We start from the raw sequence: 16498 nt of genomic DNA, 5'->3' as shown, positions 1-16498 counted from the left end.
TGAAGAATCCGGAAGAAGGTACTTTAGAATCGCTGGACGCAACTAACTAAACTACGGGTAAGCAAATGAAATGAAAGAAAAACAATATTTTACTCAATATGTTATTTTTGCAGCATCTTTCATTTTCAGACTCAAAAGAGTATTTCTATCTGAATAGAAGTCAATACACAAAACTGGACACAAAACTGTTTCGTGGAGCTATCAAATCACTCGAATCAGTTGAATTGGAAATGTATCCCACTCGCGTTTTTCTCGAGAACCTTTTCGAAGCTGCGCCGCAATTGAACAGTCTGGAGATCAGACCATATATGATGATTCTGATCAAATTCAATTGGATTTTGAGTTCATCTGCGAGAAATTTTCGTGTCTTCGACGCTTAGAATTTGACATATATAAACAGGTAAGTTGAATCGGCGTTGAAGATGTTTGGTGCTACGCGCCATTTCAATCGCTTTGATTTCTTTCGCAGACACCAGCCGACAATTCTGTTAGAATTGACAGATTGGAACATTTAGAGGAACTTAAAATACGTAACGCTGAGAGCATTAGCTTCATTCATCGCAATAACGTTCGGTGCTTGACACTAAGTTTTGCTAGGTAAGCATCAGGGACAGTAACTAAGGCTTATAATCGTGATGTTCAATTAACCCAACTTTTTCATCGCCAACCGCTACATCGTCGACGCTTGAAGTTAAGGAACAAGGATCTTGACAGATACCGGAAAAGTTCCCTCGGCTCAACAGATTAACCATTGATCCTGCGATTCGGTGTCTGAGTCCGGGATCATAAGGCTACATAAATTGATGCCCTCATGTAGAATCGACTTCGGTTCGCAACGTTTCTATCCATAAGTGCGTCGTTCGGTTCGTATAAAAGCCCGTAAGTCTTAAAGCACGCAAAACCTCGTACTGTAAAGGCAACACTTTCAATAAATAAACTTGTATCGTTACCATTGTGTTGCTTATTTCCTGCGGACCGTAATACGAATCGTTGAGACAAACCTTCTATCACACATCCAAAGCAGAGTCTCACTTATTATTTCTATCTCTATTACTCCGTCCGTCGTCGGTAGTCAGTAATGTTTCCATTCGTCTCATCTTGTGTGGCTGATGTCTGAGGCTCAGAACGCATGCGTCACGTGTTCAATCTCCATCAGATCGGCGCAGATCTCCTCGATGCGGGTGCCAATCTTTCTCGCCACCTCCTGCTTTTCGTTCGCGGGCAGCTCGAGAAACGACCAGACCAGGTCGCCGTCGACCACGCACCGGCTCGGGTTGATCGGCAGTGCGCGCGACTGCTTGAGCACAGGGACACGCGCAGATCAATCGGCTCACTCGGGGACACACAGCTCGTCAGAGATCATGCCATTGCGCGCATTATTTCTTGTAGAGCGCTTAACTTAGTACCAGTCCGACAAATGTAACAACGGCATCGCCGATGCACTCCATGTTATGTTCGAAATAAATTGAACCTAAAAAATAAGCGACAAGTTATTGACAGTGATCATTTAGTTTTACTGCAGATAACTGAGACAAAACCGAAATCGAAACCGTGGGACCACTTTAGAATATTAACCGAAACGGGTTTGAAATGATCGATGATCGATTCAATTGAAACGTCAAACACGTCCGTATCTTTTGACACTCATTCTGACAGCGTGGTTTTTAATACTCTTTTGATCTAGCCGGCTTTGCTTCCGATCGTCTACGATACAAATTTGTTTTTGCGCAGTGAACATTCGTGAAAAACATGAACCTAAACGATTTGCCTGATGAAGTAAGTGATTCACAACATCAAACAAATGTAACTAATTAACAAATGTTTGTTTATGGCAGGTTTTAGAGCAGATTTTTGATCACCTCGATCTGTACGAGTTGAAGTTAGCGTCGCTAGTTGCAGTCGGTGGGCGAAGTTACTTTTTCCGGCCGAAGGATGGACCGTGTGTGGTTCATACTTTCTGATGCATTGGGGAACCTTTGCTCGACATCAAAAGGCCCTATCGCAATATTCATCAGCTGGGTTTACGCAGCAAAGTCCGTTTGAACGCTTATCACGGTTTCTGCAAACGATGAAGCTTCCTGTTCGAAGGGTTGAAATGGATTATGATTAACTTTCGAAGAATTACGATTGATTCTTCTGGAAGTTCCTGAAGCTACAACATTTGTCCATTGAAACATTGACCCCAAGCGCAAAACGAATGGACCATTCCCGGTTTTAACGAAGCTAAAATGCCTCGACCTGAACCAATTACGATTCACTCTAATTGATTGCTTCCGAATGAATGTCCAAATTTGCAGAGTCTTTACATGCGCTGCGGTCAAATCGTGACCTGGAAGCATGGAGATACATGAACATGAGTGGGCAGTTGAAACTCGTTCACGTGTATCTTTTAAATTCAACCTATTTCTCTCAATTTTTCGAGCTAACGTTCCCACATCTAGAGGATTTTACCATAGGAGGAGAGTTATGGGACGCCTGAAGATAGCTTCAAGCCATGATTTTTTTCGAAGACACTCCTTGCTTCGAAGACTCTTGTCGACTTTACTATTTCAGTAGAATGGATTCGAAGTATTACTAGCCACTGCCCTGAGCTGACGTATCTGTCCCTTTTTTTGATGAATATGGAAGAAGGTATTTTAGAATCGCTGACACAGCTGACTAAATTACGGGTAAGCAAATGAAACGCAAAAACCATAGTTTACTCAATATTTATTTTTGCAGCATCTTCAATTAAACGGAGCAAGATAAACCTGGATACAAAACTGTTTCGTGGAGCTTCGTTCGCGGGCAGCTCGAGAAACGACCAGACCAGGTCGCCGTCGACCACGCACCGGCTCGGGTTGATCGGCAGTGCGCGCGACTGCTTGATCGTCCGGAACGCCTTCGGGTTGAGGCCGGCGATGTGCGGTGAGTGTGTGAGCAGCACGTTCTGCAGCATAAACAGTCGCCGGTACGTTTTCTCCGGCAGTGGCAACACGAACCCGAAGCCTCCGTCGAGCGTCGCGAAGAACGTCGTGTGCTTGTTGTCGTAGTTGGGTGCGCGCCGCGCCGCATCCGGCTCGTGAAAGTCACACTGCACCCGGAACATGGCGTTCACGCGCTGCCCCAGGTGGTAGTCGCCCTTCCGCAGCAGACGCTGCCCACCGAACGATTCGCGCGACTCCGGCTGGTACATGTAGGTGATCAGATTCGCCTGATCGTCCGCCACCAGGAAGCCCAGGTTGGCGTTGTCGACCACGTACTCGACCTGGTACACGCTCAGCGGGTGATAGTCCCGCGACACGAGCGACAGCGTACGGAACTCCTCCTGGAAGCGCAGCAAGCTGACCGACTTGTACACGTCCGCCACCAGGATGAGCGACTTGATCGACACCATCTGGTGCACGAAGATGTGCGTGTCGATGAACGCCACGCCGACCAGATCGTCGTCCTTCATCTGCCACAGGTACACCTTCTGGCCGACGGCGCCCACCAGGAAGCCGCACACGTGCGAGATGGCCGACACCGGGCCCTTCTGGTCCTTCACCATCACCTCCTTGAACTTGTGCTTCGTGAGCGGCTTGCCCGGCTCCGGCACCACCTCGATGATGTCGTACAGCAGCAGCCGGCCGCGGGACGTGATGTCCTCGCTGTAGTTGAAGTTTGTGCCCACCGCTATGTACTCCTTCAGGCCCGACCGGGCCCCCTCGTACGCGAGACTCACGTTCTTGAGCGCCACCACGTGTTCCCACTCCTCGAGACCGATCGACGTGTCCGGCACGATCTCCCAGGCGGCGGGCGTGACCAGCACCACGGAGAAGCGGTGGCCCATCGGGTACAGGAACCGCTCGCCCTTGTTCTCCTCCGTCAGCTCCTTGTCCTCGCCATTGAAGCGATAGTACTTGTTGCAGATCTCCTCCGCGTCCATCACCACGCAGTACACCCGGTTCTCCCGGTGGTACACGATCTGCTTCGGGGAGCTGCGCAGCGGGATCTTGCGCACCGGCCACACACTGTCGTACGACAGGTAGGTGGGCAGGATCGAGATCTTCAGCTCGTACTGCTCGTCGAAGTACAGGAACCCGTTCGGGCAGTTGACGTTGTTAAACGGCGCGAACGCTTTCATCACCGTGCGCCCGTACAGCCGGTGCGACCGCAGCTCGCCGTGGGCGGTCAGAAAGAGGACGTGCGGTTTCTCCCCGCAAACGGCCACCCCGGCGTACCCGGCCACGTTGCCAAAGTACCGTATCATGGAAATGTTCTCGTACAGAACCTTCGCCGCGAGCAGCTCGCCACTCGCGTTCGGTGCTTCCGGTTCCTTGTCGTCGCTAGCCTTGTGCCGGCTCGGCACGGTGCGGAAGTTTGGACACGCGACGCTGGTCGAAAGTCGCTTGAAGCGCAACTTCAGATGACCCTTGGCGTAGCGGAACACGCGGTAGATCAGCAGATCGTGCTCGAGCCGGATGAAGAGGAGCGGCCGCGAACCGTGCGCCCCAAGCGCCACCATCAGGATTTCGCGCGGCAACAGGGCCGCCGGTAACGCACCACCGGCGAACGAGCTCCCGAAGGAGGCGGCACCGGACGCTTCATCCTGGGCCGCTCCGCCCGTGCCGGGTGCCACCTTCGGCACGAGCGGTAGTGGCACGAACTCCATCGAGTCGGACAGCACCTTCGCGCCGTTGCCCACGTTCGTGATGAGGTAGGCCAGCTTGAGGTCGGGCATGGAGTACAGCTCGAGCGTCCCATTGTCCCGGGCCGCCAGCAGCCAGTACGTGGGCTTGACCGGCTGCATGTACTTCTGCCAGAAGTCACCATGCGCACCGCCCTTGCCGGCGAGCGCCATATCGGCCATGGACGTCACCTTGAACGAGCGGCCCGACTCACCGTACAGCAGGTCTTCCTCGTCCTCGATCTTCATAGCCGGTTCCGGCTTCATCGAGCCGAACCCGCTCGAGTACGCGGACGTGGCGCCGACTCGCCCGCCCAGCTCGTACACGTCTTCCAGCTTGCGCGTGAACAGTCCGGACACGTCACGGTACGCCCCGATCGCTACGACCGCCGGCGAAGGGCTGATCGTGTTCTTATTCACCGCCAGCCGCGGCGTTCCCTTGCCTTCGCGCAGCGCCAGCGTGATGACGCGGCCCTCGGACGAACGGACGCACACGTACGGGTCCACGATCGACACCGAGGCCAGCGGGCACCCGAGGTCGATCGGGATGTTCTGCAGCAGCCGCGTGCCCTGCAGCAGGCGGATCGATTTCGTCGTCACCTGCACGATGAACCGGTTCGATCCGATGTTGCCGACGTGGATGGTCGGCACCGTGGTCGCGAAACCGGTGTTCTCGATCTCGTTGATCTCGTCGCCCGTCTGCAGCACCATCGTGCCCGCTTCCTGCGAAAGGATCATGAACGCGTGGTTCGGAGCGGGTACGGCACTGCCGTCAGCACTCGCCGAGCCGGCCGCTTCATCGAACACGGTCCACACGTCCAGGCAGCCGGACAAACCGAAGCTCGTGATCACCTGCGGTTTGATCGAGCTCTGCAGCACGCACAGGGCCCCGTTCTTGCCGTGACCGCTCGCCGTCACCACCTCGACGTCGAGCTTGTTCGGCACGAACTGTACGTCCGCCCCGTCCTCCATCGTTTCCTCGCACACCCGCTCGCCGACGGCCATGTGCGCGATCGGGCCCACGTTCAGCACGCTGTCGCACACCTCGAAAATGTAGCTCGTCAGCTGCACCGACGTCTTGTACCCGCTACCGTACACCTCCAGCTCCTCTTCCTCCAGCCGCAACCGCTTCGGTTCCTTCTCCACCGTCCCCCCGTCGTCGATCGTGATCACCAGGCTTTCGTCCTGCTCCTTGAACCGCAGCAACAGCGAGTTGCCCAACCGGGACCCGAGGAACAGATACTCGTCCTCACACACACATATCTGGAGCACGAGAGCAACGGAAGGAAGGAACTAAGCTTAGTGGTCCGCAACGTGCCAAGTCGAACAGAACAGAAACTTACGCAACTCGTGAGCACGCTGGCCGCGGCCTTGCTGAAGTGGAAGCTCCTTACGCTTCGCATCGAATCGGCACACAGTGTCAGCACGTACAGCTCGCCTCCCTTCAGCGACAGCACAAGCTTCTCCGTCTCGATGAAGCACACCTGCGCCGCGTCCAAGCTGATCCGCACACCATCCTGGGGTTCTGCCGTGGCATGAGAGAGAGAGGACAAAGTAGTGAAGTGACTGAAATGACAGTTTCCGCGGCATCCGGCGCCATGCTTACTTAGCGGGAAGCTGGTACTATGGTCGGCGCTGCTGTTTAAACTGACCCCGTACGGTGGCACGCTCTGGTTGAGGTAGATCAGCGAGTTGGCGCACATCACCAGGCAGCCCCCGATCGGTTTGTTGATCGGTATCGCCTGTATGCAGTCGAACGGGAGACTGTTGACGGTCCAGATCACCGGGTGGACCCGCTGCTGGATGTTGAGCGACAAGGCGACCATCGTGCAGGTATCCGACCGGACCGCGACTCGACTACGGAGAGGGGGAAACGGACGGTAATCAACCTCCGCGACAGTGCGGTGCCCGGGGTGTGCCACTTACCCGGGGAACGTTCGAACCGGTTCATAGAGGATCAGTAGCGTCGGCTCGTAGTAGCCGTGGAGGAACTGCACATCGATCACGTTGTCGATCTTTTCGTCCAAATCCTTCAGCTCGATGATGTACGACGCCAGGATGGGTGTCTTGGCGATGAGCAGCGTCGGGGCCTTCTTGATCGGTTTCACGTCCTGCATCTCAATCTCGTCGAGCGAACTGTCCTTGCGGAACGGCAACACGACCAGCTTCCGACCGTAGACCAGCATCACCGCACACCGGTTGTCCGGGTCGACGCGCACCATCGGAATGTGGTAGTGGCCCGTCCAGCCGCCCCGTATGTCCTCGTCCTCGAAGTAGTGCAGCGAGAGCGTTTTGAGGTCGAAGTTGTCCGGATCGAACTGTACCACCGACAGTTTGGCATCGGAAAAGCTGATCAGCAGGGCATCGCGCTGCGCGCCGGCCAGCGAGACCGACTGCATGGACATGATGTTGCCGAACAGCCGGTACGAGGTCATACACTCGAGCTTCATGTTCGGTGGCCGGGAACCTGGTCCAAAAAAGTACAGAAGTAAATGTACCACAACTCAATCGCAGCAAACGCAACCGTTGCCGAGCCTACCGGTGTACTTGTCGCGCGCGGCCGGATCCGCATCGGGGATGATGCGGTACACCTTGAGCACGTTGGCACCGCCGGTGATGAGCGACTTTTCGCCATGATTAAAGAAGTGACACGTTAGGGAAAACTCCACCGCCGTCGCCTCGTGCGGCTGCTTGCACAGTGAAAACATCGTTGCCGCCTGATGACCGGCTTGCTGTGTTTGCTCTCTCGATTTTCGTCCACTTCGGCGTTGCTGCGCCGTTTATACCATCACAAAGCGGCCCAAGGAAATACTGTCGTGGCGTTGTGCCCAATCGTGGTCCAACTGTGCCGTGTAACTCGGTACGAAACGCTTATTGTTTACCGGCGTGTGGATGTATTTTCGGGAGCGATTGTTTGTAGCGAAAACGTCGCCTTTCTCGGCGGTTTGACAACAAGGGGCAATACTGACAGTTGCCCTTCGGGAGCGTACGATTTGTACGCTTCACGCCGGTTACCGGCCATAACCGATCGCACGGATGACAAATGTGTTCCAACCCCGCACGTATATTAACCGGTACATTCAAATCAATTAATTTCTGTTCTTTCCATTTCGTAAATCCGTCATGGTTTAGCCATTCCCATGCGGCAATAAACATTCGGTTTCTGTGGCCGCACATTTAATTTGATTCAACAGGAATACAACATTACTATCGTTAAAACACGGAAATTGGATCTCATCAATCCGCGTTCCGCTGTATACCATGAGGCTTTGCAGCATCTTCCAAATATGCTCGGCAACCCGACGATTGTGGCCGATTAAGAAAGCAGACACCGTCGAGTTTCCAGCCCATTTACGTCACGCAGCTTCCGTCAATGGGTTGGTTGATGACGACCGCAGCTCGCACATTCCGCAAACATTGTGTATGCAAATCACGGAAAAAAAGGTTTTTTCGTTTATTCATTCCAAATTTCCCACCCGCGGCCAGCGAGCGTTATTGGATACGACGATCGTATCGACGATTGTGTGGCTGTGGTGGACTACCGATCGGCATCGCAAAAGAAAGGGCGGAAACGAGCAAATAAAACCGGTTTCGAATCGATTAGCAGCAGCCGTAGCAGCAGCACCAGCAATTTGGCTACCATCGACAAAGTTTATCAAAACATTCTCCTGGCGTGAAGGAGCGGCATAGAAGGGTCCCTCGCTGGACACATAAGCCTTTTGTAAGCCCCTTACGTTTACAAACGGCAGCGTGTAGCGTGCCGCTAATAATGAACCATCGAAGCCATCGAAGACTCCTTTCGTAACGACTCGTCGGACAGAAAGCTGTTGATGTGATCATGTTTGAGGATAGTTCTAATGGGGCAAACAGTGAAACATCCTAGAACAACACCCAACCTCGACGTGGATCATCGAGATCGAGTATGACCGAGGCGGCAATCAAACATTCGCCCCGTCGCCTGGTTGATCGCGCGATGGGTTTTTCGTTTTCCCGCGTTCAACAACGCGTCCCGCGTCGGAGTGTTGCATAAGCGCAGTCACCACTCCTGAACACCCAACACCTCTCAGAGGTTACTCGAGTGCGAGTCCGCCGAACGAGGAAAACGACGAACCGGAGCGGAGCGTCTGTTGCGCAATAAAGAGCAGTACCAAGTTTCAGTCTCGGCCGCCCGCCTCCGGTTATCACACGCCGCGGGTGCGCGTGTGGGAGGTCGGGGAGTTTGGATTTCGCCAAACCACCCTCTCCGCGTCCAGGTTACGGGATAGAGTGTAGAGTGCGCCCGGTCCCCGCCCGGGCATTTGTCGAGAGAACACTACTGATTGTGTGGCGTACTGTCGATGATGACGAAACCATGGATGATCGGGGGATCGCGGGGGGGGCTCTTGGTGGTCAGATTTATGTAAACTTTCACTTTTCATATTCGCCAGCACCGGCGGCCATCGGTGAGCACCGCATTAAAAGGCGCTCCGACGTGGCGCTGCTGCTGCGAGGGCTGCAAAAATCTGTGTCCCCGCCCCACCAAGCGCGGCACCTGCGCCGCCAGGGTTCATTGACACGCCGATGATCGATGGCCACCACTCCGACGACGACGCACACTTCCAACGGTTCGGACGAAAAGCAGCCGCCCCGCGGCATTCGAATGATATGATGGGGATCGCGTAAACCGATCGAGCGGCCCGAGCGGGGATCGCGTCCGCGCCGGGGGTGTCGTTATGACATGACATCGAATGATCCACCAGAAAGCTACGAAAAGAAAAGGGCAACAGCAGGGTGTTCTCCGTCGTTTGGTTTTTGTTAATTCCGTGTCCACAAGGTGGCGAACGTTTTAGGGTTTATTTCTCTCGTTTGTTGCTTCGCGCTTCCTATCACAATAAATATGTGTGTTGTATGTGTGTGTATGTAAGTTGTTCCGTGTTCTGTTAATGCTAATCCGCATCTTCTTCGCGCGCGCGCTATACATAGTTTGTAGAACACAATGAGTACCGAGCTATACAGAAACGAGAACGACCTGCTCCGGCTGGCTGGTCGGTCAGTTGACATACTGATAAAACGAATGTAGTTAATCCGTAACGTACGCAGGGCGGGGGGGGGCACTGGGAATCGGGAAGCCAAACCGAAGGCCGTCGCCACGCCCGCCCCTCCTCTCGTTTGTCGCTCGCATCGTTCGGGAAGCTTACATTAATAGATTCGTATACACTTTCCTGTGATCGCGCGCAAAGCTCCGTGAAGTGATCCGGTGATCGAAACAAAGGATCGCAGCAGCACCGAAACATAACTTTCCAATCGGCTCTACCCATCCACACACACATACACACAGACACACAGCTTTGCATCGCGATCATCTGTCGCAATCGCGCGCGCGTGCGAGATCGCGAATGCGCACGCGACACAACGGCAGCGCCGCGCACTTTCGGACCGCAGCAGTGCAGCAAATGCACCACCATCGCGTTATGCATGTGTGTGTGTGTGTTTCAGAGGTCTTCGCCTTTGACACTCCGCCGCTGCCGCCACCGCGGGGCTACACTTTTCTTGGCCAATTACTGTTCGCGCCACTTCAACTTCTCCCTGCTGTCTCTCTCTGTGATGTCTTGTTGTTGGCCAAACGGACTGCTTTGTTTTCTCTTCGATGCACCTCTAATATGCTCCCCGCTTGAGCGCGCCTTGTCTCGATCACTCTCTTTCTCTCGCGGCGGCCACTTCTTATGTTAATTTGCTTCCCCTTTTGCTTGCTATTATGGGCGGGCAGCCCTCGCTCCCTCTCTGTATGCCCTTTCTGCGTGCGTGTGTCGCATAATAAATATTCAATCTTCTCTTCATTTGGCCGCGGCCCTAGGCGTGTGTCCGCCGGAGGGGGAGGCTCCCCATTAGCCAAGGCCGGACACAACAGGAACAGCATTTATTGTTCTGCTTAAACGTCTAACTCTAACCCTACATTTTGATTCTTTTCCTCTGTCGTGGTGGTCCTCTATCTCTCTCTTTCTAGCGCTCCGACCCTGTCTCTCGCGCGCTGATCATCGACTCAGGCTCTGTAGTGAAAGTACCGTTTTGTTCCTAACTAGTTCATCGTTTACTATCTCTCTCTCTGTTTCGCACATTCCGCAGCAGCAGAGTTACTACACCGTCATCGTCAGGTAGCCGCGCTGGCCGTGATGCTGCAGCGCAGCACCACCGACCACCACCACCCCGTCCGGGCGGGACGCTGAGCCACGGCCATCCTTCTGCGCTTGGGCCGAACAGAAATCGGGCGTCGACACGGAGCGCGACAGATTGCCGAAGCTGAAGATCGACACCAGCGACGTTATCCGATCGATACTTTCGACCGACGGTGACGGCGGTGAAGCTGGCGCCGCCGCCGTCTCCGGTACATCACTGGTCCGCTGCTGCTGCTGCTGCTGGTGGTGGTAATGACCAGGGCCGGTGGTGGTCAGGTTTTCCGCTTCCAGCTGTTGACCGGACGACGACGACGACGACGATGAGGATGAGGTCGGCGAGATGCGCGACTCCCCGTCACTACTCCGCGTCGGCGGCGACGGACAGAGAGCAGGCGAGGCGTAGAACTGTGGCGTGCACGAGGTACTGGGCCGGGTGTCCGTATCCGGCTTCAACCGCTTGGCAGCGAGTAGCGCCATCGGAAGCTCGTCGTCCCGAACGGCCTCCGCGTCAGCAGAAGCCGCAGCACCATCACGTCCGCTTCCACTGTCGTCATCGCTATCGCGGACGACGGCGATCGAGTCGTTCGACTTTCGTTTACTGGCCGCCACCGTCGCCGTCATCACACGATCACTTTCCGGCTCCTCACCACTTCGACACCGCCGCCGTCGCAGCAAGCGCTTCCTCACGTTCCGTCGATCATCGAGATCGAAGTACAGCATCGCAGAAGGTGTTGCCGTTGTTGTTGTTGGTGCTGGTGCCGGTGCCGTTCGCTGATGGCAAGACAAATCCTGGCACCGGCTCTCCTCCTCGTCGCCACCCTCATCGTCCTCATCGTCCTCATCATCGTCATCGTCGGCCACGAACGGTGTCGACAGGAACGAACGAGCGGAGCGATCATCCGCTTCCGCCCCGTCGTCATCCTCCGATCCCGTTCCGCCAATCCACGGTGCGAGTGCCGGCAACAGAAACAGATGCGACATATCGTGGTGGTGCCGCTCCGACTCCTGCTCCGTCTCGTCGCTGCTCCCACTCCGACACATGTTGAGTGGTTCCGCCGCCACCGGTTCGAGCGGAAGTGACTCGATCGTCGTCGGCAGCATCACGCCGCCGTCGTCGCCATCCTCTTCGTCCTCCTCATCGTCCGCGAACGGGTCGCTCGGGGCGGGCGTCTTGGACACGGTGGTCGATGCGGCAGCTACCGCTGCAGCGGCGGCCGCCGTTGCCGCGGCCGTTGCAGCGGCTGCTGCGGCGGCAGCGGCCGCCATTGCCATACTGCTACGTTGCTGCTGCTGCTGCTGTGCGTTGTCGCACTTGTCCCCTTCCTCGTCCTCCGATGCCGTCACGGGGCTGACCATCGTTTGCGCGAGGTAAGCATTGTGCTGCTGCTGTTGCTGTTGCTGCTGAAGATAGTGACCGTGGACGATATGGTACGCTTCCTCCATGAAGATGTAGCGCGCCTTCTGCAGGACCGTCGCGACCAGCAGGTTCTTGTGGAGGGACACCCCACCACGGCAGACGCGCGCCTGGGCGATCTTCGCCAGCGAAATCCCGATCAACCGCTGCGCTTCGGCCATCGTTTCGAGTTTGGCCGTCGCCGTCACCGGACCGCTGAAGCCTTCCGTTTTGCTTGATAGTAGCGATAGTCGTGCGCCAACACACACACACACACGATCACGCGGCAACACGCGTCGTTGCCATTCAATATTGGCCGCCCTTAAAAGGCGGGGGGAGGGGTCGCACACACTACACACACAATTGGCCCTCCGTTAATAGGCAGCTGGCGCGCCGCTCCGCTCGAAGAACACACAAAGCCACACGCACACTCGCTCGCCACGGGCGATTGATTAGCATCGACCAAGGCACGGCGCCCAAGGTCACGACACGCCACGAGAGACAAAAGGCCAAACACACAGCCCGTCGATCGTCGTCGATCGGGTCTCGCTCTCGAAAAAGCAATATCGAGCGCGCGGCGCGACAATTAATATCACACACGATCACTCTCTCTCTCGGATCGGATCGGACCGGAACGGACCGGACTCAGCACACTCGGACTCGGAGAGTCTTGACCGCTCGGTTCGGCTTCTGCACGCAAACTGTTCGAATATTGGCCTGCGGGTGCGCACCTAATTATGATTTCTGCTGCTCTCCCGCGCGCCACCCGATCTGCCGCCGCTGTCTGCCTAATCCACTCGCTCACCCTCTCTCGCTCTGTCTCTCTCTTTCCGGCAACCGGTTCTATCGGGCGACACGCTGCACTACGTTTTGGGTTTTTTTGTTGTTGTTTTGTGGCCCGTCTGTCACTCACTCAGTCATTGCACGGTCTCGCTCTCGCAACGATCATCCGTCAACAGAGCGTCGAGAAGATACGACTTCGCGTGGTGGTGAAGGGGATCAATCGCGACCCACACACACACGCACGCAGAGGCGGGTCAAGAGGGCGCCACGCCGTCCGTCGATCGGATCGGTTAATGGACGGAAATCCGAACGGAACAAGCGATCCGATAAATCACACACAACACCACCGTCTCGCTCTAGCGCTCTCTCTCTCGCTCGCACACAAACTCCCACGGTAATCTGACGCGCGCCTTCGATGACGTCGAAGAAGAAGGCTACGTAGCAGCAGCTGCACAGGGGGCACGTGCTCTCGATGCGCGCGTGCGGACGGTTCTGCGGAACGACTGCTCCGCGGCGGACACTGTTGATCCGTTTATCGCGCGGCGAATGGCCCTCGCGCGAGAGTGTGTGTGTCTATCCTCTCTTATTCCGCATTCCGCGGCGACACAATCACGCCGCCGCCGCACCGAAAGACGCGAAACTCGCGGACGATGACGATGATGATGAGTTGTGAGAGCGCGGCGTTGAGTCACCCGAACGGCGATTGCAATCGTGTCAAAAACGAGACTCTTCGTCTCGCGGGAAGAGTGTCTCTCGTCCTCGTCGGTGGTTTGTTTACGTCGTGCTAAAGCGCTCTCTCTCTCACTCAGTAGGCGCGCGGCACGAGACACTCACTCGCGCTTGACGCTAACCTTTCCCAAGCACACCAGTGGCGCCGCCGCTCCCTTATGGCGGCGAACAGAAGCGAAGCAGACGTCGGCGGCGGCGACGCTCTCGTCATTGATAGATTATGTTGTGGTGTGCACTCACCGCTGCCTGACGCGCGTAAAGGGTGTCGTTTACGCGTGTTTCCGAATGCACACACCACCACTTGATTACGAGACGTCAGCCGCTCGCTCTCTCGCACGTGGCGCGGTCTCTCTCTCGGGTGTTGCACCGCAAGGCTGCTGTTTGTTTACCCCCCCCCCGTCGGCGGCTTATGTGTCGGGCTCTTTTTGTCTCCCTCCGTCTCTCGGTTGCACTTTGGATGCGGGGTCTTCCCGTTTATTAATAATCGAATCTCCCGTGAATACCGCAAACGACACACACACGGGGGCACACAGAGCGACTCAGAGGCTCTCTCGCTCGCTCACCTTTACTGGAGTTTAAGTGGCCGGCGATAGACACACGAGAGTTCGTTGTTTTCGGGTCGCTTCGTGTGATCGGGGTTTGGTGTCTTTGTTTATTACTTCTTGTTCTTTCGCTTTCCTTTTTTCCCACCACTCGCTCTCGCTCACTCTCCGGCTCTCTCTCGCTCACGCTTGCACTGTCGTATTCGATCCGCACCGGTCGGGAGTCGCAACGGAATTGAAAGTGTTGACCGCGCGCGCCCTTGCATATATTTATAAACTTCCTTAACACGGCTCTACCAACTACTCTTCGGAGAGCCCGCGAGGTGACGTCACGGCCTACATTTCCCCCGCGCCGCGGTCGTGTGCGATTTATGTGCCCCTCGTATTCGGCCCATGCTCGTTATCGATTTAATCGCAACGTCGTCTTCGGTGACGCTTTGAATCTTTTTTTTTCGGCTGTGGCATAAAAATTGAATCAGGAGTCGTCAGCGCGAATGGACAAATAATCCGCGTGCGCAGACATTGATTTTGCTTCCTGCTCCCTGAAAAGAATGTGGCTTTTGGGGTTTTGTGGCTTTTCCCGGGGGCCACGGACCGGGGTGGCTTTTCCGCTTCCAGCAAACCGTTACCTTCGTCGGCCTTCAGCGGGTGCGACACGAGCAAAGAAACAGCGTGGTAAGTAGGCAACGAAAACAAACAAACTTCCCCATTGACACAGAGCGAGAGAGGGAGCGAAAGAACGAGAGCGAGATAGTGGCAGTGGGCAGGTCAGGAATGCCGTAAATGCCGTTTTTGCCTTCTCTTTGGCGGAAAAATGAACCACGCGTGTGTGTGTGTGTGTACCACACGTTTGTACGTTTTGGGTTTTCTTTGCAGAACTCGCTTTGGTCAGCACACAACAATATAAGAGAGCAGCGCCGCGCCGCGAAGAGCGCGAGCTTCTTCTTCCGAGCGAGCGTGACACATTTCCGGACCCCGTTCGGGGACAACCCCACCCGGGATCGGACCCACGTAAATCCCGTCCGGGTCGCGGGGAAAAACAATCGCCTCCGAACAATGCCTGTCCGCGAGAGGTGAAACCCCAAACCGTTAACGGGGTTAAAACGGTTAGGAAAGGCAACGCAATTGGCGACAGGTTAGGTGTCAGCAATCGATTTTTGGGTTCGATCGGGTCACGACTTTATTAAGTCAAAAACGGCAAAACTCCCAAAAGGGCTCACCGAGCGCGTGAGTTTAAAGTTTAAAAACTGGAACCAAATACATTGTACATCAGGCTGTTCAATAAATTTTGCGGTTTGTTAAGAAAAACACAATTTTCCATGCATGCAATTTTTTATGTCTGGAAACAGATGGAAGTCGCCAGTGGCCAACTCAGATGGCATGGTCTTTTTGTACGATTTCAGCTGGTCCAAAAGGTTACAATAATATTAAGTTTTTATTGTTTTACCAGTACGGAAAAGTAATCCACAAACCAAATTCCTTTCGCCAATTCCTTTCGCCAAACCCAAAAAGCGGATGCCTTCTTGGGCGATTTCTGGACACGGACTCGTTTCGGAGCCCAAGAGCCAGGGCTTCACACCACTTTTTGGCTTCTTGTTTTGATTCAGGACCATGGCAGATAGACCAAAGTCTCATCCACCGTGATAAGTCGACGCACAAAATCCACCTTGTTCTTTCGAAAACGACCGAATTGACATCTTATTGAACCGCAAAGCTTCCTGAACAACCCCCAGCACACGCTTCATCTGTTCCGACATATCCGCGTCCGCGGCTTCTCGCTTTCACCCCAAACCCTCAGCTCAGCCGCCTCTCGCCGTTGGCGGCGCGGCGTGAAGATGATAATTCGCTTCCCGCCGCACGTGGCCAATGGGCGGGCTGGCGACGCGTCCGCCGCAGCCGCTAAGTGCCCCCGTGTGTGTTTGTATGTGTGTTTGCGACATTGAGATGTGCGTGAGTTGTTGCAGTGAAAATTTGCCTCTATTTTTTCGCTCCGTCTTTCGTCATTTGCCGTTGCTCTCGGCGCACATTATACGGCGGGGCGCGGGGTCCGTAATGATGTGGCCTCGTTTGCGTTCCCTCTGCGTTGCCAACAAACGATTACCGACCGACCGACGGATGGACGGTGGGCTGCTCTCGCTCTCTCTCTCTCTAACCGTTCTGGCCCTTCCGGTCGGTCTGTGGCGATCTGGGGAGGGTCGATGATTAATTTCATGCCCACCGCGTACCGTAAAGTGCGCGTAAAATGGGCGAT

The 16498-nt window shown here is 55.1% G+C and overlaps 2 protein-coding genes across 2 annotated transcripts; both read right to left on the bottom strand.

Annotated features, from left to right (window-relative positions):
* Positions 1-1120: 1120 nt before the first annotated feature.
* LOC128278219 (cleavage and polyadenylation specificity factor subunit 1) lies at positions 1121-7356 on the bottom strand. Its single transcript, XM_053016895.1, has 6 exons — positions 7188-7356; positions 6575-7115; positions 6255-6505; positions 5992-6173; positions 2832-5911; positions 1121-1268 (listed from the first exon to the last, which is right to left on the bottom strand). The coding sequence occupies exons 1-6, from the start codon at positions 7354-7356 to the stop codon at positions 1121-1123; spliced, it is 4371 nt and encodes a 1456-aa protein (XP_052872855.1).
* Positions 7357-9804: 2448 nt separating this feature from the next.
* On the bottom strand, positions 9805-12934 carry LOC128277586 (uncharacterized). Its single transcript, XM_053016067.1, has one exon. It carries the CDS (start codon positions 12373-12375, stop codon positions 10762-10764), a length of 1614 nt encoding a protein of 537 aa, XP_052872027.1. The 5' UTR covers positions 12376-12934; the 3' UTR covers positions 9805-10761.
* Between the last annotated feature and the right edge of the window lie 3564 nt (positions 12935-16498).

Source organism: Anopheles cruzii, chromosome 2 (genome assembly GCF_943734635.1).
Source record: "Anopheles cruzii chromosome 2, idAnoCruzAS_RS32_06, whole genome shotgun sequence".
Classification (NCBI taxonomy): Eukaryota; Metazoa; Arthropoda; class Insecta; order Diptera; family Culicidae; genus Anopheles; species Anopheles cruzii.
Note: the sequence above shows the minus strand (reverse complement) of the source record. Positions and strands in the feature narration are given on the sequence as shown.

Coding starts and splice junctions, on each gene's coding strand:
- LOC128278219 (XM_053016895.1), bottom strand. CDS start 7,356: ATGTTTTCACTGTGCAAGCAGCCGCACGAGGCGACGGCGGTGGAGTTT. Junction 6,174..6,254: donor TAGTACCAGCTTCCCGCTAA/GTAAGCATGGCG, acceptor ATGCCACGGCAG/AACCCCAGGATGGTGTGCGG. Junction 1,269..2,831: donor CTGCCGATCAACCCGAGCCG/GTGCGTGGTCGA, acceptor GATCAACCCGAG/CCGGTGCGTGGTCGACGGCG.
- LOC128277586 (XM_053016067.1), bottom strand. CDS start 12,375: ATGGCCGAAGCGCAGCGGTTGATCGGGATTTCGCTGGCGAAGATCGCC.